The sequence below is a fragment of the Mustela nivalis genome (assembly GCF_964662115.1).
Source record: "Mustela nivalis genome assembly, chromosome: 4".
NCBI lineage: Eukaryota > Metazoa > Chordata > Mammalia > Carnivora > Mustelidae > Mustela > Mustela nivalis.
This window is the reverse complement of record NC_139023.1, coordinates 89,644,791-89,672,063: the sequence shown is the minus strand read 5'-3', so window position 1 is coordinate 89,672,063 and position 27,273 is coordinate 89,644,791. Positions and strand designations below refer to the sequence as shown.

General features: G+C 36.3%; 1 protein-coding gene across 3 annotated transcripts in view; it reads left to right on the top strand.

Annotated features, from left to right (window-relative positions):
- Positions 1-12,136, top strand: part of MYOZ2 (myozenin 2) — a 36,590-nt gene extending 24,454 nt beyond the window's left edge. For all 3 annotated transcript variants that reach the window (XM_082727830.1, XM_082727831.1, XM_082727832.1), the window contains 2 exons: positions 3,696-3,879; positions 11,708-12,136. In XM_082727830.1, the coding sequence (XP_082583956.1) occupies positions 3,696-3,879; positions 11,708-11,942 (419 nt within the window). In that variant the 3' untranslated portion in view covers positions 11,943-12,136. The remainder of the gene's footprint in view (positions 1-3,695; positions 3,880-11,707) is intronic.
- The last annotated feature ends 15,137 nt before the right edge of the window (positions 12,137-27,273 follow it).

Sequence of the window (27,273 nt, the reverse complement as noted above, 5' to 3'; positions counted from 1 at the left end):
ATTGACTCTGACCATGAGTCAGAAGAAGGAGCAGCTAGCTGCTTTGGGACAGGACTGGACGGAACCAGGATAACTGCCTTTAACTGAAAAACTGCAGACAGTGAAACCAAGGATAAGAGGGACAGTACTGTACTTAGCTAAAGTAAATTCTTTCCCTATCAACTTTACATCCTTAAAACAGAAAAGAACACATACATATCCTTTAAGTTCCCACCACTATTTGAGAACCTTCTGATTTCTAATGTTTGGGGTGTTTTTTGTTTGTTTTCTTAAATAGTAAAGAGAAGACATATAGAAATGTTTGTGTTGGTTCAGTCTGGTACTCTCAACACTGTGTTAGAACTTTTGTTATATGGTCATCATTGTAAACCATGTCATGGCAAAAGGAATAAAAAAAAATTCATCTCTACCCTCAAGGAATTCACCCTTGAGACAGTACAAAAGTTCATGTTACATTTGTTGTCTCACTTTCTCTCTGCATATATAATTTAATATCATATGCATTTTATTTACTGTCAGGAATATATATATACACACATATGTGTAAATTTATACATATATAAGTAGAACATTTAAAAGTATAAACTCATACAGTGCTTTAAATCTAAATATCCAGTTATTGAATATTATGAAATGTCCATGTAACATAGATTAAGAAAAGGGGGGAGTATGGAGCTCATCAGATAGTTTATCCTGAAACAGAGTAATGGACCCTTCCTTCTTGGTTGTTAAGTTGAAAAGTATAGCAAACTGAGGAAGCAAACTTAAGCTTATCCTAATTTAGCAAGAATCATTATTGGTTAATATGCCATGTATCCAAAAGCTTTTTTGAAAAGTTTCTTCAAACATGAATCAATAAGAGTATTATGATGCCATAATACTGCAGGAATTAAGTTCTTTGAATTTAAATCAGTTGTGTTAAGGAATGTATCTGAGAACTTACATTCTTTCCTGTACATAATTCAGCATATCAAAAAAGAGTTATTAGTTAATTCTACCTATAAAAAGAAATTAGAAAACCAGGAATATTTTTAAAATGTGAAAAGATTAGACCCCTTATCATCTTTCAATGTAGTAGGTTATTATGATAGTTTTATGAAAGTGATTATAACCATGAAAATATTCTAAGCAAACTTGGTTAGGAATAAAAGATACTAGATAGAAGGTTTACTAGAATTACGGTTATGTGATCATTATGTTTATGGGTGAAAAAACAGAGAAAAAAAACACAAAGGTAAAATAATTGTATTAGGGTAGTGGGATTTCAAGGACTTTTTTTAAAATATAAAATTCTAAAATTTCCAGTTTCTAGATGGCTGATATCTGATCACTTTTAGGAAAGGAATGGGAAATAAAATGTGCTAGTTATGATAATGGAGTTCTATACACCATACAAATGGAAAGCACAAGAAAAGTAACTCTGCTTTCCTGGGGGAGATAGGAAAGGCTAAATAGAAGAGGTAACCTCAAGCCAAGGCTTAAGGTAAGAATTTCCAGGTAGCAAGAATTAGAAAGAGCATTCCAGGCACAGGGAACTAATGGAGCAAGCAGAGAAGCATGAGGGGACACAAGATGTGTCAAGCAAATCCAAGTTCTGGAGCATAAAAATGTGAGAGGAGAATGGCAGGAGCTGAGGCTGTGCTGAATAACCTAGGTTTTTGTCATGGGTAGCCATCATAGCACCCTGGGAAAGGGAGGCCAGTGACATGATCCAGTTTTCCAATTGGAAAGGTCACTCAGGCAGCACTGTGGAGAGTCTGGGGAGGAGTTGGAGACTAAAGGATGAGTATGAAGACTATCGTGAAAGGCTAGGCAAGGGGTGGTCAAGGCCTGAACCAAGGTAGTAGTAAAGGGAATGAGGAAAGAAGAAGGAATTTTCCAGAGCAAGTTTTCCAGTGTTCTGTTTGCAAATCCCTTGCTTAAGATCTATAAGCCATACTTGAGACTTACTAAAGCTAAATCTCTGAAAGGAAGAATCCATTTGGCCCAAAGTGACTCAGAAATGAAGTTGAGAGTCACTATTTTAGCAATTCTTAAGAAGTACAGCTGTACTTAGTGATCTGCTGTAGGAAAGAGAGGAAGTTTAGGATAATGCTTCTATCTTGGGCATCTGAGGTAGTGTTGGTATTCACCAAGTATTCACTAGTATAAAGGAAGAACTAAGTAGAAAGTGGCTACATATACAGTCAGGCTTGGTTAGTACTTGGATGGGAGAAAATGGCTACATATAGGTTTAGAAAGATTATTAAGAGTGTCAGGGGATATTCGTTTGGAAAAATATAATGGAAGGAAGAGCCTGGAGATTAAAAAAAAAAAAGAATTATGAATATGTAGGTCACAATTGTAACCAGGAATATAAATGGAATTTTCTGGGGAGAATGCATAGTATAAGAAAAGATCTTTGAGTAGCTAAGTGGCAAGCATCAAAAGAGACTACCATGAGATACTAGAGGTAACCAAAAAAAAAAAAATTACATTACTACAAACAAATAACTGCCTAGAGGTGGCATTATCAGCAAGATATTTTGGAGGAGATAAACTCTTCAGTGTAAAGAATGGATAGACATGATTGTACACAAGAAAGCAGAAAGCATTTTAGAGAAGAGAAAGAGCCTCAGAAAAACCTAAAAGTAAGAGTGAACAAATGGTAAAGGGTTTTGACGTCATGGAAAAAAGAATTAGGCAAAGGACACAATAAAGTTGTATGGTGGTGTAGTTGGAGAGTACCAAGCTGCCTTTGGATACTTGAAGAATGTCACTTTGATGCAGGTAAAAGCGGTTTAAAGTTGATGCCAGAAATTTGTGTGATTTTTAAATGGCACTTGCAAAAAATTTCCAGCTCCCAGAAGAAGTTGAGGAGGTGAGACCAAACAGAAAAGTTAGGTAAGAAATCTTTAGGAACAAAGTAAGCATGGGATGGGCACACCAGGGAATAAGACTGGGGCCTGATTAAGGCAATGGAAACAAGTTACTTCGCCATTTTGAAGTTTAAATGGTTTGCAGATCGCTTAGCAATTTAAGATAGACAAGACCTAAAAATTACCTCTACCGGATCAGCCCCCAGAGGAGGGAGATTTTGTCTTCCCTGATCCTTCCCCAGCACCTAGACCACAGTAGACACTCAACATATATTTTTAAGTTAATTCATTCACTCTGATATCTAAAGCCTACATTATAAATTAATGTAAGGGTGGAGTGCCTGGGTGGCTCAGTGCGTTAAAGCCTCTGCCTTCAGCTCAGGTCATGATCCCAGGGTTCTGGGATCCAGCCCCACATCAGGTTCTCTGCTTGGCTTCCTCCTCTCTCTCTGCCTCCCTCTCTGCCTACTCGTGATCCCTGTCTGTCAAATAAATAAATAAAATCTTTAAAAAAAATTAATGTAAGGGAAATAGTTTTTCACAATTAAATGAGTAGTTGCACTGAACAAATACATACTAGGATAATCAAGGAAGAAACACTTGCATGATTTGGTATAATTAAACATAAGGAAAAGTGGTTTCTTTTGAAATTCCGTAAGTTTGAAGGGGTTAAAAATGTCTTACAGTTTCAGACTACTCTTTGCCAAGAGCATAAAAAGGATGCATTCTTCATAAGTTCACCCCCACTTGAAAAATTAAACATGGTAAAATGTTAGGTGGAGTTCAGTAACTCCTAGGCGCTCTGTATTTATTTACTCTTGCTATATTTTTCCAAAGGATATTCTGGACCGCTGAAGGAAATTCCTCCTGAGAAGTTCAACACCACAGCAGTCCCGAAGTACTATCAGTCGCCCTGGGAACAGGCCATTAGTGGTGATCCGGAGCTTTTAGAGGCTTTATACCCTAAATTTTTCAAGCCTGAAGGAAAGGTAGAACTGCCTGATTACAGAAGCTTTAACAGGTAATCCAATTATCCTGGGCGATACTGTTGGCATCTAATACCAAGGGTTTTATATCATAGTATGGAGAACTGAATTCTCTGGAAGAAAAAGAAATTTTAATAATAGATTCAAAATAGTCATACAGGATAACTCCTAAGCCTAGGCAAGGACTGATTTTTACAATATTACATATTTACAATATGGTAAGACTTGGGGTTTTTAGTACAAAAATAAAGGAAATGTTTCAGAAACCATCACTGTTAAAACATCAAGATTATTTCCCACATTACTAAATTTTTTTAAAACATTTTTATTAAAAAGTTTTATTAAGAAGTTTTTTAAAAATTAGTAATAATTTCTCATTCAAAGGTTGATATTAGCTTTTATGTGTTCATTCAAATGAGAGTGCTATTCAAGAATTTCAGAAATAGGGGCGCCTGGGTGGCTCAGTTGGTTAAGCGACTGCCTTCAGCTCGGGTCATGATCCCGGAGTCCTTGGATCGAGTCCCACATCAGGCTCCCAGCTCCATGGGGAGTCTGCTTCTCCCTCTGACCTCCCTTCTCATGCTCTCTCACTCTCTCTCTCAAATAAATAAAATTAAAAAAAAAAAAAAAGAATTTCAGAAATAATTTACGTATATGTGTAACGTTGCTGTGTAACTCTAGGCTCCAAATTATATTTTTTAAACCACATTAAAGTTAATTTAAGGAATTGTGGCCCAATACCTCAGCATATGTATCACCAAAACTTATGCTACTAAAAATATTGCCAAATATCTGTATGATAGTATTCACAATAATATCTAGTTCTCCCTATTATCCAATTTTAATAATTCATAATAATTAATAATTAATGGGTATTTTAGATATATATTTTAATGGTCTCCTAGTCCATTCTTTGATCATTTGGTTTTCATTTTTACAATAAAGTATTTTTAGTGTGGGGGGTGCCTTGGTGACTCAGACTGTTGAATGTCTAACCCTTGACTTCAGCTCAGGGCATGATCTCAGGGTGGTGAGATCAAGCCCCACATGAGGCTGATGCTGAGCATGGAGCCTGCTTAAGATTCTCCCTCTCTCTCTCTTTCCCTTTGAACCTTCCTGTCCCTCTCTACCACCCTCGCTCACATACATACTCCCTCTCAAATAAATAAATAAATAAATAAATAGAAGTATCTCCAGTATGCTGTTTTGTACCCATAGAAAAGTATTCCTAATTTATAGGCTGCTTAATGACTATTCACTTGAAAATTAATGAATTTAGGAGTAAGTCTTTGATTTACAAAAGAATACCACAAAGTCTGCATTTAAATAGTGATCTTCTTTAGTACTTTTAAAACTATTACACTATTAGAATGTTAGTTTTCACATTTTACTATTGTAGTGGTATTAATATTATGCCTCTTGTTAGTAATAGAGTTACTAGGATTGCTCCTAATACTATTACTAATTGGTAATGCTAATAGTATTAGTACTACATCTACTGCATAAATGAGGTATACCACAGAATTTAAGGAAGGATTGAGGAGTGTCTGGGAACCAATGATAGAACTTTCTTCCAAAATAAGAGTGTAGAAAATTACAAAAATTAAGACACTAAGGGAAAATGGAAAATAATGGAATACTTGAGGCTTGTTTCTGAGATTAGTGCTTTAGAGATGTTGTGTGACTTTTTGTGCACCTTGTGGCTTTCCTATCCCATGCCTGCTGAGCAGCTTGCTTCCAGTTTTACAAACACACTGGTATATTTGGGTTGGCTATAAAGAGATGCCCATTGTTTGTATACACACCAAATGAGTGCTATTTCGGTGAGAGAGCGAAAAGAGAAGTAAACCTGTTAATAATTCTCCTTTCCTTGAAAAAATTTTCTTTTTATATACACATCAATATATAAATAAAAACTCCAGAACTTAATGTTAATATTACATCCTATTCTTAGATTCTTTTTTATGAACATAGTTTGGTATAAGTCAATATACATTTCATTATTATTTTAATATATACAAATGTCTTCATACAGATATGCCAATATTTTAGTCATTGTCACTGATTTTATGAGACAGTAAATAAGCACTGATCAATTTTTAAAGAAAATTTGAGTATGGTTGACACATGGTATTACATGAGTTCTGGGTGTACAATACAGTGCTTCTGCTGTGCTCACCACAAGTGTAGCTACCATCTATCACCATAGAATGTTATTATAACACTATTGACTATATTCCTTACACTGTACTTTTAGTCACATGACATTCGTCCTATAACTGGAAGACTGTATCTCCTGCACTCCTTCATCCATTTTGCCCATACTCCCAATGCCCCTCCTTACCTGGCAACCATCAGTTTGTTCTCTGTATTTCTAGGGCTAATTCTGCTTTTTTGTTGTTGTTCATTCGTTTTGTTTTGTTTTGTTTTTAGATTCCACAAATAAGTGAAAGCATATGGTATTTTTCTCTGATTGATTTCACTTAGCATAAGTGAAATATAAGTGAAATTCACTTTAGGTCCACCCTTGTTGCAAATGACAAGATCTCATCCTTTTTTTTAATGGCTAAATATTAGTCTGTTGGGTATATTCCAGTGGAATATATACCACATCTTCTTTACCCAGTCATCTACTGAGGGACACTTGGGCTGCTTCCATATCTTGGCTATTGTAAATAATGCTGCAATATTCTTAGATTCTTTTTTATTGTTAAATAACAGATGAAACAAAATATGATATATAGATAATCCCGAACAGGTAGCTTTAAGAGCCTTTTTGCCCTTAAAGTATACATACCTGGCTACACAAAATTTGAGGCCTTGTCTGTTACATACATTGCTCTAATAGCCTACTTAACAAACATTTAAACAGTATAACCATATCTTTGCCTTGAATGCTTGCTAAATAAATGAGCCTATAAAAAATTACATGGGTAGGAAATGGAAATCCATTTCTAGCTACAGAAGACTAGTTATATTAGAAAAACTTCAAAAAATAACTAGAAAATCTAGTTATTATAAAATGTTTGAAAATCTGTCAAGGAATTAAGGACTTACGAGCCAAACTAGACATGAGGTAAATTTAGAGAAGTAAACTCACATTTGGTACCACTTTTTCCTGTTAAGGATTTTGCTGATTTATTGGCCACAGCTAATAAGTAGAGAAAGTAAGCAAACTTTTCAATAATCTTGAATCTGAGAAGGCCAGAAATAGGAATATAGGGTCTGCTAAGAGGAGAGGTCCAAACATTCTAAGCTTTTAGTTGGGATTCTTACAGGCTATCCCACTAGAATAAAGGTGAACAAATAATAGACCAGCTTTCATGAAGATAAATACTGGTCCTAATCAACACAATCCTAGGTTGGATAAAAAATCACCTCCTTTATGTCAAACTGCTTGTCATGGCCAAAAGTAAATCAGCATCTTGCATCCAGTGGATAACCATATATTCCTGAACTCCCATGAGTGGGTGCAAGTCCTGTGCAATTGCATGGGGTGCCCATGCTTTAAAGGGTCATGACTGGTTTTTCAATGCTTTGTTGTTTTTAACATGAAATTCTTAACAATTTCTTAGCAAGAACCCCAGGTTTTCACTTGGGGCCTACAAATTACACAGCTGGTCTTAATCCAAGGCTCCGAGTTTAGGAAGTGGTTATTGACCAACCAGGTGGACTAAGGTGCTTTTTACCTTAAGCTTCTCCGCACACAGGACACTCTTGCAACTACCTTATTAAAAATGATATGGTTTTTTTTTTTTTATCTTCATGTTTCACTCTTTACTTGTCCATAAGATCTATTGCATCTTTGAATTCTTAGCACATAGTAAGGTGTTTAGACATAATAAGCCATCAGTAATTTGTTGCATGAATAAATGACTGAATCAACAAATAAACAAACTATTGATATATAATGGCCATCTTCTAAAATGATAAAACACTGTCTTGGACATCTTGCACATCCAAGGATAAGTATTACTTATGTACTGAATCAACTCTGAGTCATAAAGACTCTTCAATTCCGTAAATCAAATGACAAAATGTGAGACAATGAATCAGCTATTTGCATCATGAATGGGACAGCAACCTGGCTTGACATCACTTAGACACAGCCCAAGCAGGGCGACATTCCTAAACACACTGCTTTACTTAGCATATGATCTCAGAAGGCCCCATATACCCCAAGAATTATCTCATGAGGGTGTGGTATAGAGTAGTGACTAGAAAAATAGGACTCATGGGAGACTGGGTTTAAATCCTCGTTCTACAGCTTAATAGGTGGGGGACTTTGAGCAAGTCATTCAACTTAGCTGTGTCTCTGTCATCTATTAAATAGAGATATAAGTAGAACCAATTTATAAGAATATGAAGATTTAATGAAAAAAAAAAAAAAGGCAAAGCCTTTGTCTTCAAAGTTTGATCCACAGGCCAGTAGCACTGGCATTACCTGGGAATTGATTAGAAATGTGGAGTCTCAGGACACACACTAGACTGATTGAATTAGTGTCTGCTCTTTAATGAGACACCAATGTGACTCCTTCATCAATTGAGTTTCAGAACCATGTAAAAAAGGGTTGGATATATTAGTACCTAGTCACTAAATAATAGCTGTAATCAATATTATGCCTTCTGGAGCTTAATAATGATAAAGAACTGAAATGATAATCTAAGTTCTTTGAGTTCTTTTCTAAACTGATCTCTTTTACCTCCAGAGTATGGTTTTAGGCCCTGAATGTGAAAATCTATACTAATACCTTTGCTAAGTACCACCTGGGATTAAGGTTGCTGCACCAATCAGTGACCTGTTATTATCCATATCTACCATAGCAATTTGGGGGGAATATCATCAGGTCAGTCAACCTGAAAACAGATGCAACAGAAAATAAAACATACTGCTCATCAGAGAGGAGTAAATTAGTGGAAGATAAGAAAATGATGGGAAACAAGACAGAGATTCTATATCATGGACCATCTGTTCAGCCACTGCTGAGATCCTCTGTCCACTCAATGGATGTTCCCTTCACTGAGGATTTTAGTGTCTGGCTCACTGTCTTCCTCCCCAGGACTATTCCGCTCACACTTCTTGGTAGCTTCACAATCCATATATGATTTATTGAACTCTCCACCCTTTCAAGCCTTTGATTCTCTCATCTTAAGGATCGCTTTCTGAATCCCACCTCAGCCACCCCTGGTTTTTCTTAAAGTGTGTCATTACCAATACCTGTGTTGCCTGCAGAATCATTTCAAGCACCCTCTTCTCTATCACATTGTATCTTTACTTTTCATTTATTCTTTTATTCAGTAAAACGTCAGCTCCACATGTTAAAGCCATCCCACATTTCAAAGTCCATCAATCACTGTCTCCTTACTTAATCACACTCCACGGTCTCTCACTATTGTCACACAGAAATTAAGATATTCAAGAAAGATCACAGAGTGACAGAGCTACAAAGAAAATCAGATTTCTTCCAGGCTTTAAAATAATCTCCACAACAATTAGACAATCTGATAGTCTTCCCAGTTCCATTGTTCAAATTTTTATGAGAGTCTTCTAGATATAATGCACTATACAAGTATATTGTAATGAGTTACAAAGATATATCAGAGAGAATTCCTGTCTTCTTGCAGTACGGTTTAGCACAAAAATTACGCAGATATATCAATGGATGTAATGGAAAATAGGAATTGGGGTTATAGGGGAGGTAAAAACAGAATCCATGGAAACTTAGAGGAGAAAGAGCTACTTCTGGCTGTGGGAGATCAAGGAAAGCTTCAAGAAGAAAGCTACATGTTACTTAAATAACAAACTTAGAACTTAAAGAACTTAAAGTTTACTTGGAAGTGCAAATTAGAAAAAGTTATAACCTAAAGGAGATAGAGAAATGTGGTAATAAGTGTCAGAGTACTCTAACAGAGAAAAAAGAATATGACTAAAAGTAGGAGAGCATAAAGGAGAAGAGGAAGCAGTTCATTAAATTTGGCTGGAACAAAAGGGACATAAAAAGAGAACAGGACAAATGGACATGATTGACCTTTCCACTGGGATGTCAAAATCGTTTCCCACCCATACACCAAACCTGTTCCTTTCTGTATCTTCCACCTAAACTCTGTATATACTAAAACTCTGTATATACAACGAATCCTTGATTTCTATATTTCCTCAAAAATTTTTATCCGTTTTATCAGAAAATCCTGTTGACTCTACTCCCCAAACCCATCCTGAAACCATCCACCTCTTTCCATCTTCATGGAAAATACCTGAAATTCAAGCCACCATCATTTCTCACTTGAATTGCCACAATATCTTCTCTCCTTCCACTCTTGTCCTCTTACAATCTATTCACAGAGCAACAGCAGTCAGAGTAACCTTTACAAAAATTTAATTAAATTACACTACTCCCCTACTTAACATTTTACAGTGTTGCCCTTCACACTTAGAATGAAATTCATATTCCTTACTTGGACAAAGTCCCATACAATCCACCTCTCTGTCCTCTCTTCTACCTCTTCTACCTCTGTCCTCTCTTTACATACTTGTCTACCAACATAGGCCTTCTTTCTTTTCCTGACCATATCAACAATATCTCTGCCTTAGATTCTTTGCATTACTTACTCCCTATGCCTGAGATGCTAACATGGCTAACTTCTTACCATCAGATGACAGTTTAAATGTCACCTTTTCAGAGAAGTCTTCCCCAACTAGCTAGCTAGTTATTCATCTATGCCCTAGTAAATTATACTATTTTAATTCCTGTATAGCTCTCATTACTAGCAGATGTTTTGTCTCTCTCTCTCTCTCTCTTTCTATATATCTATCTATCTATATATATACACACACACACACACACATATATATATCTATATATATCTATATATAGATATATATAAATTGTCTATCTTCTTCATTAGAGTATAAGAAGCTGGTGGGGTGCCTGGTGGCTTGGTTGGCTAGGCGTCTGACTCTTTATTTTCAGTTCAGGTCATCTTAGGGTGGTGAGATGGAGCCCCATGTCAGTGTAAAGTCTGCTTGAGATTCTCTCCCTCTCCTTCTGCTCCCCCCCCACCCCATGCATACATGCTTTCTCACTCTTTAAAAAAAAAAAAAAAAAGAATAAGAGAGCTTGAACTTTGAGCTCACTGTTCAAGGTTATATCCCTATCCACTTATAAATGCCTGCTGCTGAATGAATAAATAAATTAATGGCTAAATCAAAGAAAGCTAGAATGTTATGTGGGGCCTTGAATGCCAAAATGAGTTGGACTTTATTCAAAAGAAAAATAGAATTTTTTCTTTTGAAAAAGACACACTTCTTGCCTTCAGAGAGCTTACAATTCACAAATTATACCAACCCATATTATTAAAAAAACAAACTCAGACCAAATCATATTATGGGGTAAAAGAAAAAAGCTAACAAGCCAAAGTACCATATCATAAGCACCAAATGACTGACACTGCTATAGGAATTTGGCTAACAGTGTGCCAGCTGGGATAATTGAGAGAAAGTTGGAACTTAAAGGCCACAAGATATATACATGTGGAGAGAAGGCAGGGAGGAAATGTTGAAGCAGGGAAACATTGTTAGCAAAGACACAAAGGCAAGAAATGTTTTCAATGAGCTCAGAGTATAGAATAGATTAGTTTAGTCCCAAACTGAGAGTACATACAAAGGGACTTTATATTGATGTATTAACAAATGTGTTTTATCATAAAAACATTGTTCTAAAATAAAAATGTTTGCCTCAGAGATAAGAAACTGAAAATTGTATTAAGTATATAAAAACATTCCCATAGAATTATGAATTAAATTCTCTGGCAAGTGAATTTGAAAATTAATTAATATGTTCTTTTTCTTTTCACTTCTCACAGAGTTGCCACACCATTTGGAGGTTTTGAAAAAGCATCAAAAATGGTTAAATTCAAGGTTCCAGATTTTGAGCTACTACTTCTAACAGATCCCAGGTTTATGGCTTTTGCCAATCCTCTTTCTGGTAGACGGTCCTTTAATAGGACTCCAAAGGGATGGATATCAGAAAATATTCCTATAGTGATAACAACTGAGCCTACAGAGGATACCACTGTACCAGAAACAGAAGACCTATGAAAAAAAGTTGTATGTGCCACAAAACCGTCTAAATATAAATGTTGCTGTTTCATTATTCTACTTACTGGCAAAATCACTTACACTCTTCATTAGTAACAATAATTTAATAGCAATTTAGCAATTTTCCTTTTATTGCTTTTAAATTAAATATCAGATCAAACACTAATAAACAATTTGAAATCTTGTTTTAAAAACTTTCAACTCACATGTCTTTATTCATAATTTTGTTTTCACCCAGTCTAAACAATCCAGACTTGTCACTGAGAAAGTCCAGAAGAGTAACTGACTACAAAAGGTTGCACCTTGGGGCACCTGGGTGGCTCAGTGGGTTAAAGCCTCTGCCTTCTGCTCAGGTCACTATCCCAGGGTCCTGGGATCAAGCCCCACATCAGGCTCTCTGCTCAGCAGGGAGCCTGCTCCTGCTTCGCCCTTTCTCTCTCTGCCTGCTTGTGATCTCTGTCTAATAAATGAATAAAGTCTTTAAAAAAAAAAAAAGCTTGCATCTTATTTTTTTTTAATATGAGCTATTTTTGAATAAGTTTTTTAAGTGGGATCTAGAATTAGAGTGCAGTGCAAGATATTTAGACACATTTGGAGTTTTCTTTAAGGGATGAAAGCTATGGAAGCTGATGTACAAACATTATGGATGGAGAAAAGGGTTGGAAAGCATTCTTTTCTGGTGACCAGGATAAAACAGCATGTCTGGATAAAGCCTTTTAATTAGTCATTATTAGAATTTCTAAACTGCTTTGTATTTTTTGACCAGCTTTGAATCACTAGGTAACTATTCCAGATGACATTCTCCAAAGTTCAGTTGGGTGACTATATTCATTTAGTATTAAGTCAACCACACAAAGAGACAATGATATAGCAAACATCATACTCGTCTTAATGGCCAGGGTATACTTGGAATTCAAACTCCATAAATCCCAAAGCTGTGTGTTGATTAGGTTTGACTTTATGTATGCATTTTTAGAGGAGTAATAACAAATGAAATATATAATAATATAGGTAAAATATACATATGTATGCATGAGAGAGATGTATAATTTGAATTGACAGGGTTTTTTTTTTTCTGAATCTTTAAATTCTAGTCCTTAAATACTAGGGAGTATATGCTATAAAATATAAAAAAAAAACACAAGAACTGAAAGAGCACAAAACATCTGAAAGCAAATGAGATTCACAAACATATTGATATACAAGGCTCAAACTAATATAAAGGTATAGATCTGTCTTAAAATATGATAGAGGGAGTAGACAGCATAGAGCTAATAAGAAACAAGTATCAATTTTTCCCATTTCAATTCAGTTAAGAGTTCTGTGATAGAAGGTTATGCCAGAGAAGGAATGTCTCAGCCATAAAAAACTATGCCTAGACTTAAGTTTAGGGAGAGAGGATAGTAAAGAAAATGCCACATAACAACATATTTACAAAAGAATCTGTGTATGCAGTGCTGGAATTGGTGGTTTTAATCATTCACTAGTCTTGTAAGCAGAGAATTTTTTAAAAAAATTGTTAATGAAAAAAGTTCCTACAAAGTAGCCATATCAAAATATTGTATTAATACATACTGAAATTATAGAGAATTTATATAATTTAAAATATATCTTTAAGATAATTTAGTTTAAGTTTTGGTGTTTATCTGTTTTAAAATAACAACATTGGCATATTTGATGACCTAGATATAAGGCTCTCATCATGACAATTTTCGGTCCATTTTTAGTGTTTTAAAAAATAAAAATTGTCATATTCTATTATACATTGTGATGATATCATTTAGTTTTTACTGGCAGTTTGAAATGAGTTACTATTTCTCATTAAACTGAAATTTTATTGCATGATTTCAATGATCTCCAAATAATTTAACTGTGTGCTCAATGTCACCATTCTGTCAACCATTAAAAGGGGGCCCGTGATTAAATACGCTAGCTAAAAGAACAATACTCCCCCCTTCTGCAACTACCATAAAGGAATATTTAAAAAGGGAAAATCTTCAGTTGCCTTTTTTTTTTTTTTAAAGATTGGAGAGAAAACGATGGAATAACTCTCTGTTCACTATTATATTTCTCCCTTTCCTGGAAATGTGTATTAATTCTAGCTCAGCTGTCTGACACCTTTAGAAATGCCAAAATTTCACACTCGGGTTGTTACATAATTGAGAATTTGAAAGGAACTTTGAATAGGTTTCCATTGACCTGAAAAGCAGCTAAATCTTTCAGAGTCTGAAGAAATATGATAGTCTATTTAGAACAGCAGAAAGACTGTGGCATCTTTTCCAGTCACATATGTATACATGAAAAATGGAATAAAGGAGAATGAAAATTAAAAGAAAAAGTAAAAGAATAAAAATAACTTTCATTGATGGACTACTAAATGCCAGGCAGTGTACTCACGGTCTTCTAAAGACTCCTTAACATATATTTGTCAGTTTTTATTTGAATAATTATCCTGCAAGGAAGGTATAATAAGTAATCTCAATTTTATATAAGAACATTGAGCCCTGGAGAACTAAGGTGATTTGCTTAATTCTAGCACGAAGGTTTGATAAGTCTGGCTCTAAAAATATATGCTCTTGTCATTGTTTATCTTCTCTTTCAGAGTAAAATTTAGCCTTAAGCTATTTTTTTACATTAGACAAAATAATAATAAATCTCCTTTATCTTAACTTGAGGCAAATATAGCTATAAACTGGACAATTTCAGAGTTATCCTCCAAAGTCACCCAGGCACTCATGATCAGAGGAGGCTGTGCTGCTAGAATGTGTTGAATGTGAACTCAATAAAACCAGCAATATGCATGTTTAATATAGAAATCTGAGGACCATGAAGGCAAACTCTGATTAAATTTGCTCATTTCTGCTCAGAATCATGCATCCTTTTGATCTATGTAATCTTCCCTTCCTTTCCCCTGCAGAGGTGAAAGAAGAGGAAAGAAAGGAAAAGAATGCATGACACTAAGAAATCTTAAGGTTGAAAGAAGTCATAGTGTGATAAAGCCATTCCTTTAAAGGAAAATATTTTCTACTTCTCAAAACTTTAGATGGGGGGCGCCTGGGTGGCTCAGTGGGTTAAAGCCTCTGCCTTTGGCTCGGGTCATGATCCCAGGGTCCTGGGATCTCTCTCTCTGTCAAATAAATAAATAAAATCTTTAAAAAAAAAAAAAAAACTTTAGATGGAACTCTCTTCCTTTCTATTATACTGTTCAACAGACTTCCAGATCATGAAATTATATCTCCTATTTTATGTAAGCCAATTTCCTAATGATCAGCTGGCCAATTGTTCTCTAGATAATAACTAGAGCGGGCACCTGGGTGGCTCAGTGGGTTAAGCCTCTGCCTTCAGCTCAGGTCATGGTCTCAGGGTCCTGGGATCAAGGCCCGCATCGGGCTCTCTGCTCGGCAGGGAGCTTGCTTCCTCCTCTCTCTCTCTGCCTGCCCCTCTGCCTACTTGTGATCTTTCTCTCTCTGTGTCAAATAAATAAATAAAATCTTAAACAAACAAACAAACAAAAAACTAGAGCTACACTAATAACTAGAGCTGTGGTTAAAAAGACCATTCTTGGCTTTTAACTCTACTCCCTTCAATCATTTCTCAAAGTTAGGATTTTCCATTTCTTAACTCACTATTCAAAAGCACTTGATAATCAAAAACTACTAATTACTGGTCATTAAAGAATCAAGGCAAATATAAACTATAATTTTGAGTCTAAGTGACCATTTATTGAATCCATTTAAATTTTTACATTTTCTAAATAGATCCATTTATAAATGTTTTAGCAGCTTGGAAATGGAGGGGGGCAATTATTCTTGCAAAGGCTAATGTGGAGCAAAATGTCCAGTCATGAGTATGAAAAGAACATCCTGAACTTTCCAACTCGGGGCACAGCTGTACCAGCAGACTTATTAATTCTGGAATTTCCTCACTCTGCTGCTTATGCAAGATAAAACTTACATGACATCATTGCAGTTTCTCAGCCTTAACTGCTTTTTATTAAGCTTAGGAAAGTATTGCTTTGAATGCTGCTTTTCTTATGAAAAATATTTTCGACCTCCACATGCTCTATTCTGTAGGAAGAAGGGCAGTTCGCTTTCTATGAAAGGTGGAAGAATGCCAGCTTTTGCCCAGAGAACAAGCAAGGGGAACCTACTGATCAAAGCACTTCACCAACGTATCAAAGAGTCTTTGGGAAATTCTAATACTTTAAAAAGTTAGACTTTCCAGAACTAAGGAAAAAAAATAAGTAAAATTGTGTAAAGATTTCCAGGGCTGAAGCTGGAGTGTTTATTAGATAAACAACAGGGTGTGTCTCTATTTGAATTCCTTAGATAGAAGGGCTGAATTTTAACTCAGGACAGAAATTTTTTTCTGCTTTCTCAATAAATGTGAAATCAACAGGAAGATTTGGTATGTATGGGCAGACATGGGCGAAATCAGAATTTTAAGAGGTTATAGTTCAGAACCAAAAACAATGTGCTTATTTTTCTGTACTGTGTTACATTTTGAAACACATTTCAGTGACAGCTGAAGGGGATGGAGATGTGTCAGGAAATAGGACCGGAAAAAGTCAGAAGGAAAAAAGATAAATTCAATGTCATACCCTATTTTAAAACTGCTGATTGAAGAACTAGTATAGAAGCTGCAGCACTAGCAAAATAAATATAAATGAAAGGGGCAAAAAAGGAATGCCAGAATGAAGCAGGCTGAAAAGAAATACAGGCCAGCCTGGACAGGAATTAATTGTGTTATTTCATGCTTTCTGCAGGATTTTCTTCATACCTTTTGAAGTAGTTCAGATTCTACATGTACACAACTGTCTAATGTGAATTGTCCCCAAGCAGATACTCTGAGCACATCTTCTGTATCATTACTTACTTACGGATAACGTAAAAGCTGTTGTTTGGAAGGTGCCAGCTGGCTGCTGGTCTACTACAAATCAGCGATGTAATCTCAAGCAATTCACTTCACTCTGTCAGTCTTCTCCAATTCTTTATGTGGCTCAAGTGCTACCTCTGCCTGAGACCTTCCCTGACCACCCTTACTTCAGAACATATATTTCTAACACATTATTGTGGTTTTTTTAAAAAAGATTTTATTTATTTATTTGAGAGAGAGAGAGAGAGAGTGCACGCACAAGCGGGGGTAAGGGGGAGAATCCCAAGCAGGCTCCACACCCAGCATGGAGTCCAAGGCAAGGCTTGATCTCACAACCCTGAGAACATGACCCCAGCTGAAATCAAAAGTTAGACACTGAGCCATCCAGGTACCCCATTATTGTGCTTTTTTAAAACTTGCACTTATTATTTCCCTAACACAATGTGTTAGTTTGGGTCCTTTGAGAAGCAGATGTCAAGATGGGGTTAAATCTGAAAATATTAGGAAAAATGCTCTCAAAAGTGAAAAAGGTGAAGGAATCTAGAGGTCTAGGAAAGCCAAGAGACTTCAAACAGCAGTGCACTATTTGTCCCACACTACCATGCAGTCGAGGGAAGACGCAGTGCAGCTGTTGGAAAATCCTGGAGCCAAAGTCACCTGTAGGAGAGGCCCTGTGCATCCCTGAAAGAGTTCCACCTTAGTGTCCCTGTCACGGTCACTCACTGGCTGGGAGTAGACTGTGGAAGGCAGTCTAGGCCTGAATGAAGTGATGGAGGTCACAGTGCACCAACACTGGGGCCCTTGGTCACTAATGTTGTTGGAGATCTGCATGGAGCATTCTTAGGGCCCACCAAAATAATACATGTACTTGTTCCTTCCTTGTTCATCTAGCCCACCAGAATGAATGTTCTCTCAGGGCAGAAACTTTGCCTTTTTTTTTTTTATTAATTGCTTTTTCCTCTGTGCCTGGTACACAGTAAAGAACAATAAAAATGTGTTAGATGAATAAATGTATCTGAATTATGGGGATAATATTAGTTTCCATCTTAAAAATAATTGCATTATAAAGTATACTACCCCATATATAGTAAGTCCTCAATAAATGTTGTTATAAATATAATAAAAATATATCAACATCATGCTGTAAGATATCAAAATCACTTAGAACTAAGCTAGATTAGAGGTTATATTGAAAATTCTTTGGGATAAATACACTTTGCTCTGATTTGGATCAAACATATGTTGGAGCAAAGAATTTATTAAATATAGACATAGAAAAATTAAACCGACTACCTTTTTAGGATAAGCATTAGCATTAACTTCGTTCTCTAGACTCAAAACTACAGTTAGGATAGCCTTTTTAGGATCTTGTTAGAATAGTCTTATTTCCTGTGAGCTTTCACATATTTTGTATGCCATTTAAGAAATTTTTCTCATAGTCCTTGGGCTCTATTTAATGTCATGCCCCGGAATGAGAGCCAGCTTGGAACCCACAGTCAGAACAGAGCCACATGGCTCATGACTCACCAGGACCCACGGTCTCCCAGCCCACCTTGTGCTGACATACGCCAAGGGGCCTGCATAACGAGGGTGTGGGACTTAGAGGTTTTCACAGATAACCTACAGGTTTTTAGAGCCATCCTAAAATGAGCTCCCAAACCAGCCATTTCTTGTAGAAATTCAGACATCAAGTGGGTGGGTCAGCTGGGCTCTGGTCTTCTGGTCTTCTCTGGTTTCAATCTAAGCTTATTCCAAATCCTCTCCAGGGCCATTCTCAGCATGAAGAAGGTGATAGTAAAATTAGGTCTTGCCACTCTCTGTTATATCTATTATAAAACATGTGCTTCTGAGAATTTTTACTCGAAAATTCCTTGTGAAAGTCAGCCATTTCTTCTGCATGCAATGTCTCTTTTTTGCTCTGATTCCGCTTCAGTTCCCAGGCCTTTAGCTTTTAGGCTTGAGTGAATAAATTCTTCTTTTTTCTTATGAAAAGCCAAATTCTGTTTTGCACAGAACTGTTGGGTTACATCCTTCTGGTTTTGGTCTTAGTTCTCCTAGCTTTTATTCCAATGGTGATTCAATTTTCAGGGACGTCCAAGAGAACAAATCAAAGGTTTGCATTTTTATCTGGGATTCCTATCCAATCATGGCAAGATGTTCTTGGCAGAATCGTGAAACCCTGCTGTGTGTCATGCTTGCCCTCAGGGGTGGAGGGGTAAGCTGACAGCTGGGACCAATGAAGTGCTGAAGAAAGGAGAGAGAAAAGTCCTCTTTGGGGCAGCAAGGCCACCATGCCCTGGGGGCAGCCTGCTGCTTAGGAATTTTTAAAAATTGACATGGCAGATACTTTCCTTGATCAGTGTACCTACCTCGTCAGAAAACCCATCACACAATCAGAACAGAGTTTCCATGGAACTGATTGCTACATAACCCTTTCTTTTTTTCCCCTCCAAATAAAACAATTTTTCATTTAAATTCCTGTTTGGAATGTTTCAATTCAAGGAGCATAATGGCCCTGGGGCACCTGGCTGGTTCAGTCCTAGAGCCAGCAACTCTTGATCTTGGGGTTGTAAGTTTGAGCCCCACGTTGGTATAGAGGTTATTAAAAAAAAAAAAAAAAAGCTATATTGCCCCTAGATTCTAATGTTTTGGTACAAATATCTCTAGAGTATGGTGAATAAAAACATTCACTCCCATATCCTTTCAGGGCAGGGGGGGGGGGTGGAGGGTGTCCTGCCTTGCTTAAAGAAAGTAGGCATCTGCAGTTCATACCCAGGGAAAGGAGTTGATCCCTCTATGAGCTGATGCTAAAATAATAAAAAATTCACCTAAATGTAATCTACCTGAAATAATCTTTTCTTCTTTTCCACCTTACTCAGTAAAAGCAGGCAGAAATACCTTCCAATTTCCATTCTCAAGCTTAATTTTAAAATTCACTTTCTAATATCCATTTTACCTACGTGAAAAATTGAGGCTAATGAAGATTTTACAACAGAGCTGATTTGCCTTAGGTCCCAGGCTTCCTTTATAAGGCTCTGTTCTGGGCCATGCAGCATTCCAAGCTTGGCACCTGTTTTGAAACATAAAGTCAAATGTGAACATGGGCCACACTTATTTAAGAAAAATATTCTTGGGGCGCCTGGGTGGCTCAGCGGGTTAAGCCTGTGCCTTCAGATCAAGTCATGATCTCAGGGTCCTGGGATTGAGCCCTGCATCGCATCGGGCACTCTGCTTCCCGTCGTCCACATAGACACAAGCTGCACACCTTCTAGTGACATTGGAGCCTGCTTCCCGTTCTCCCTCTGCCTACTTTGATCTCTCTCTCTCTGTCAAATAAATAAATAAAATCTTAAAAAAAAAGAAAAATATTCTTTACTTCTCAGACATAGAAAAAACAGTGAACATAGTATATGATTACAGTCACTTTTCTCACAAACTCATCAAAATTATAAAAAACACATTAAACTTATCATAAAATTACCAAACTTATTTAGAGACTGAATGTATGTGTCTCTTTTAAAATTCATATGCTAATATCCTTACCCTCAATGTGATAGTATTAGCAGGTGGTACCTTTGGGAGGTGATTTGATCATGACGGTGTAGCTCTCATGAATGGAATTAGTGCCCTTATGAAAAAGACATCAAAGCACTCCCTCACCTCTTTCCCCATAAGTACACAGTGAGATAGCTGACTATGAATCAGGAAGTGGGCTCTCACCAGACACTGAATTTGCTGGCACCTTGATCTTAGACTTCCCAGCTCCCAGAACTGTAAGAAGTAAATTTCTGTTGTTTATAAACTACCCAGTCTATGATATTCTGTTATAGTAGTCCAAACATACCAAGATACATAGAAACAGAAAAATCATATTTTCCAATGCATAGATGTATACATGTGCATATATGGTTAATGACCATAATTATCAAAATTATTTGACTATGCTATTTGTACAATTCCATACCCTGATGTTTACTTAAGTGTTCTCTTGTTAGCATAGCAAGGACATTAACATTTTAGATATAATAAGAACTTATTATAACTTATTAAAGAATAAGTTATTATTTTCCAAATATAATCCACCAGGACTATGTTAATAGCATAACAAAATACTCTCTTTGGTTTAAATAAACAATCATCAAAGAATCAAAGAACTTTAGAAACAATCTTGAAATATTCTAGATTAATCCCCTCATTTACAGAATGGAAATTTAGAGGAGTTCAGAAAGTAGCCCAATCTCACAATGCACATCTAAAATTAGGACACCAGAATTCTGCTTCTGATCTCACATTCCTTCCACTATCTTATTCTCTTTCTCCTATCTCAGTTGAGAACACAGTCGTCCACATAGACACAAGCTGCACACCTTCTAGTGGCATACTGTAAATATGATTTCATATTTATCTATAAATATATGGATATAGCCTCATATAATTTGCACATCTCATTTATTAACCATAGTTTTAATCACAGCTGTGAATAGGGGTAATGTTAGCAAAATGTGGAGTCAAAGAGTAACGGCCTTTTTATAATGTTAGGAAGTTTTTAGTCAGCAAAAAATTGTTAATGTGATAATATCAAACCAAAATGAATATTTTTTCTAACTGGAAGGGAATACATTTCTACACTATATTGAAGGGGGAACTGCTCCTTCTATTAAAAACCTCTTGGGGTGCCTGGGTGGCTCAGTGGGTTAAGCCGCTGCCTTCGGCTCAGGTCATGATCCCAGGGTCCTGGGATCGAGTCCCACATCGGGCTCTCTGCTCAGCAGGAAGCCTGCTTCTTCCTCTCTCTCTGCCTGCCTCTCTGCCTACTTGTGATCTCTGTCTGTCAAATAAATAAATAAAAATCTTTAAAAAATAAAAATAAAAAACATCTTGTTCACATCTTTCAAACTATAGTTTTGTTCTGTTAAAGGATGTAGAAATCAATTTCATTGTTTATGGTCAAAAGATTTTCATATGAGGGGCGCCTGGGTGGCTCAGTGGGTTGGGACTCTGCTTTCGGCTCAGGTCATGATCTTGGGGTCCTGATATTGAGCCCTGCTTCGGGCTCTCTGCTTGGTGGGGAGCCTGTTTCCCCTTCTCTCTGCCTGCCTCTCTGCCTACTTGTGATCTCCCTCTCTATCAAATAAATAAAATAAAATAAAAAGATTTTCATATGAAACAGAAAAGAATAAAACATGAGAGTGCATCACTCGCAATCATAATATTGTTTTAAGAAACTAATGATTTTGTTCTATACATGTTCATGTGAACTGGATCCTAGTGTAAAATATACTGCTTTTTCTGGGTTGCAGTCTACAATGTTTAAAGGCTACTCTTCTACCTACTGCTAGCTGCTGTTTGAAATGGAAAGGTCAGCGTAGTATTTAGCAACTGAAATGACTTTTCTTCATCACGTTAAAGCTGTTATAACTAATTCTATAAAGAGAGTTATTCAGAATAAAAAGAATTTGAAACAGTAACAGGACAAAACTTGTAGAAAACAATTTAATCAGAAAACTTTGATTTTAAAATGTACAGAGTCTAGGGTGCCTGGGTGGCTCAGTCCATGGAGTGGTTAAGCTTCTGACTTCAGCTTAGGTCATGAGGATTGAGCCCTCATGGGATTGAGCCCTGAGTCTGGCTCCAAGCTCAGTGGGAAGTCAGCTTCTCCCTCTCCCTCTGCCCCTCCCCCTGCTCATGCTCTCTCTCTCAAATATAAATAAATAAAATCTTTTAAAAAAATAAAATGTAACTAGTCTTGAACAAACGTTCCTGGGATATTATTTCCCAAGAATTAGATTGTTTTCTCCCAGCACAATTTCAGTTTCAGGACTTGTTTTACAGATAAGAGAAAGAAAGACTCAAGAACAATAATAGTTGAGAATTAGAAATAAATTCAGTCCTTTAGAATTTCTGCTTTATAATACCTATAATTGAAGTATTTCTATCACTAAATATTTTCCAATAGTTTTATTACTCTATTAAAAGGTGTTGTATTTCCCTCTTTCCTTTTGACTGTGAAGTGAATTTCAATAAGGAAGTTCAACTTGAAAACACTGGTGCCCTGAATATTTTTGTCATCTTTACAAAGAAAAGTGCTCTCCAGGGCAACTTCCTTTGGGCTCAGTGCTTCAGCCAATATGCTATGAGCAAAAGATATGGTGTTATTCTACTATTGTATTTCTTAAAGAACTATTTTAAAAACAAGTCAATCCAAGATGTAAAGTCATGTGTGTGTGTGTGTGTGTGTGTGTGTGTGTGTGTGCATGGCTTAGATTTGTTAGTTTCCCAGGGGTGAGAAAATAAGTTTGATAAATTCCCAAACATCTTAGTATTTTTCATCAAGTCAAAGTACTACTATAGATATCACAATTCAGAAAAAGAAAATCTTTAATTGTGAAATGCTCTCGATGACTTCCTTATGTTCTCCTTCCCTTATCTTTCAAAAGGGTATAAAGATGCCAAGTGTGTTTATCACCAATACTTGAAAATAGAAGAAATTTCATTGTACTTTAAGAGACAAAAGATTACTATCTCTTACGAAACCTCAGAATATTTCAGGGAAAGTATTTCACACAGGCCAATTCCAAGTGTTTCAGAATTGGGTTTCAATTCTGGCTCTACTTAGCATCCAGCACAAACTTGGGTAACTTTACTTCCCTGAACTTAAGTTTTCTCACCTATACACTGAGAGACTTTAACAAACTAATCTCTAAGATCCTTTCCATCTCTAAGATTTAAAAAAAACCTTATATGTAAAACATGTTATAAAACTTGTTTTATAAAAAAAATGAAGGGAAAGAATATTTACATACAAACCATAATTGGGCTAATTGAAAAAAAAATTGTTTTTATTTTTGGGTGTCATATTTTTTCAGAAGTTGACAGCAAAAGTGCATCCTGAGCTCAGTTCACAGATGGTATATGAAGCCTGTTACTGCATTTTCCAGAGACATGTTGATAAGTCCATTGTCAGTGAACATAGATAAGAGCCTCCTTAGATGAAGGCCCACACGGGGAAAAACAATTTTAGGTGATGACAGAAAAATGTTTTCCTGTTACCAATAACTTAAATATCATATCCACTTTTGATTTCAGATCAAAGCCAAACAAGTTTAAGCTACAGGTTTGTGCATATTTTTGTTCTTTTGCTCTCATTCTTTAAATTCTACTTGTATTTTGATTTCTCATTGCTCTGATTTGTCTTTTTACTTTTATTTTGTCACTACTTTATGCTATTTGAATTCACTTTATTATTAATATTCAGAATTCACTCTAAATACTTTTTTTAGGATGATGTGAATTATTATGAATGAATGGATTGATTAGCTTAATATTTACTAGGTCTCAAAAAATTGTTGGGAGAGAACTGAGTATTTTTGGCTTGAAAAAACAAAAATATTTTCCCAGTGAAGTAGTGTCTTATAGAAAAGTGAATATAGATTTCTGTTGTTACAAAGAAAGAAATAAGACCAGTATGTGGAAATTACTGATAGATTTCAATTCATTGTGATGAAAATTTCTTAAGTTAGTTTTAAAAAGGAATAGGCTGTACCACGAACATCAAGTTTTCTACCATGTCACTATATTTGAACAGAACTTGGACAACCACTGGTAGGGATGATCCTTCAGTGAGTGGGAGGCTGGACCAGATGTAATCTAAAGCCTTCCATATCTTTGAGATTGTAATAAAATACATAGTACTGCAAGAAAAACAATATATAGGTTCTTATCATCACATTGTCATTGATGACAACAGTATTGGTAATTGTAACAATAGCACTAATGGCTGTAATAATACATTATAGGACTTTACTTGCTTTATTTGGGGCAGTATCAAAAGATATCATATGTAAGTTTTCTCATCACAGTTTTACAGACAAGAAAATTAGAATATTTCAAAGTGAAATAACATACAAGGGTAATGAAATTCCCTAAGCTGACAATAACTCAGCAAAAATTAAGGCTAACTACTAGCTGTGGTTAACTAATAGATGTTGATTATAGTATAGTAAAGGTTTAGAAAGATTGGGATGTATGGCTAGTAAAGTTTTGATTAAGGAAGAGCTGGTTACGATGCTAAGGATATTGAATTTGATCTTCTGGTGTTTAACAAAATGGCATGCTGCAGAGCTTTGAGAAGTGTGGTAAACACTCAGCTCCTGAATTTCCTATCTTAGAATAGCCTAGAGGACTTTCAGGGATTCTCTTCTCTACCTCACTTCCTCCCATATCTGCATTATTCTTTCAGACCTACTACTCTAAATGGCAACATGCATTGCCACAAGCAGCTCTGAGGTCCCATCTACAGCTTTACAATCAGAGAGAAGATCCAATATGAAACTGCTCTGAAAGGATGCTGATTAGCTTGAATCACCCATACACCAATCACTGGGCCAGTAAAGGGTGAAATACTCCACTTGGAGTTATGCCCATCCTATGGCTAAGTTATTATTAAAACCTGTGGATGTGTTATTATTAAATGCAGGAAGACATTCCTACCTACAAAGTTTTCTGGGTGGGATACATAGTACAATGTCAATTTCCCTTTTTCCCATCTGTTGGCTTCAGACTGACTTTTTGATGCTTAACTTGTGACCTATTACAAGCCTATAATTTAAAACTCAGTACTTAGATATGCCAAGAACTGGTAGAAAGTTTGAACTTAGAGGATTAAAACGTGTTCAGTCAGGGTTTAGTCAAATTCTCGAGCAGGGTGAACTAAAGGGCACTCTTCTGTAATCTCTAAATGAGGAGAGGAGATGTGATGAGTCTTTATTATCCACAGTTCAGATTATTTTTCAAGAGTGGAGAGAGGGGTTGCCTTGTCAGTTATATTTGCAAATAAATAATTACTGTACAATATAATTTTTATAATAGAAATACACCCCAAAAAGGTGAAGAAAGGGCAAAGCTGTCTTGGAAAATTATGAAAGGTTCCATAAAGGAGGTAAGTTTTCAATTCAACTGAGACCCAAAGGATCCTGAAAGAACATGGTAGGATCACAGAAAAGCAAGTTCAGTATGGCTAGTGTAGAGTAAAAGGGCAAAAGATAACAGTCTGAAGCAAGATCATGAAAGGCCTTATTGGTGATGGGAAGCCCCTGAAAAAATTTTTGCAGAGGAATATCGTGATCATATTTTCATGTTAGAAAAATTAATAGAATGTAGGTTGGAGTGGAGTGGGAAAGAACAAAAGGTATTGCAACTGTCCAAAAGATATGAGTCAGGAGAGGTGCTAATTACTTGATGGGCTGACAGTGAGAGTGAACATTGAAGAGGAGTGGACCTGAGGGATACTTAAGGAGATGATTCAATAGAATTAGGATAGAGGAAGTGAAGGAAGTGTAATATAGGGGTGCTCCTGGATTTCTGTCTTGGGTAACTGCGTACCATTATCTGAAATTGGGAATGAAAATGGGTTAGTTTCCAGATAGGTGGGGAGGGTTATGTATTGGGACTAGGGAATGTTGAAGATAGTGGGATCAATTTAGTACCTATTTAAGATATCTGTGGGCTATTCAAATGAAGATGTTGTTGCTTAAAAGTCTAACCTGAAGATATACATCTGGGAGTCCTTGGTGCACTGGGACACCTGGTAGCTAAGTCCCTGATGGAAAAGAGATTGTTCAAGGATACAAGGGGAGTAATGTCAGACAACAAAAGAAAATGGAGAGCTTAGGAACACAGAGGGCCTTAAAAAAATATTTAAAGTGTTTCAGAGATGTAGTTGCAGAACCAAGAAATAGTGGTACTAGGGAAACCGAAAGGAGAGTTAATAGTGTTATTGTGGTTTTTTTTTTTTTAATTATTTATTTATTTGACAGAGATCACAAGTAGGCAGAGAGAGGGGGAAGCAGTCTCCCTGCCGAGCAGAGAACCCAATGCGGGGTTCGATCCCAGGACCCTGAGATCACCTGAGCTGAAGGCAGAGGCTTAACTCTCTGAGCCACCCAGGGGTCCCCAGTGTTGTTTTTTAATGCATTTTCCCCCCCATCTTCCTCCAGAATTTTTGAATTTCTTGAAGGAAGGAACTATGTCTTAACTTTCACTGTACTTTCTTTAGTGCTTAATTCAGTGAAGGGAATATAGTGAGCGCTCAATAAATTCACTCATTCAGTCTCAAGCAAAATGTACCTATATCAATGCAAAATGTGTCTTCATTCTAATTCTTCAGATAAACTTTTAGTTGCCTATGAGTTTACTTACATGAACTTTCATAACCTGTATGGTCTACCTGCCTCAGCTTTGAAATGAGTTTCAAAATTTTATTATTTATTGAGAAGGATCTTTGATAATAAGGTGGCAGTGGGTTTTTTTAAACTTCTATTTTTTTAAAAAACAACATTTTAACAAAATTTAGCCCGATTTCGAGGCAGCAGCTTGTAGCTTAAAGCTTGTTCTGAAGCAGAGTAAGGAGACCGCCAAATTCTTCTTACCACCATTAACTACGAACCGAGTCAACACG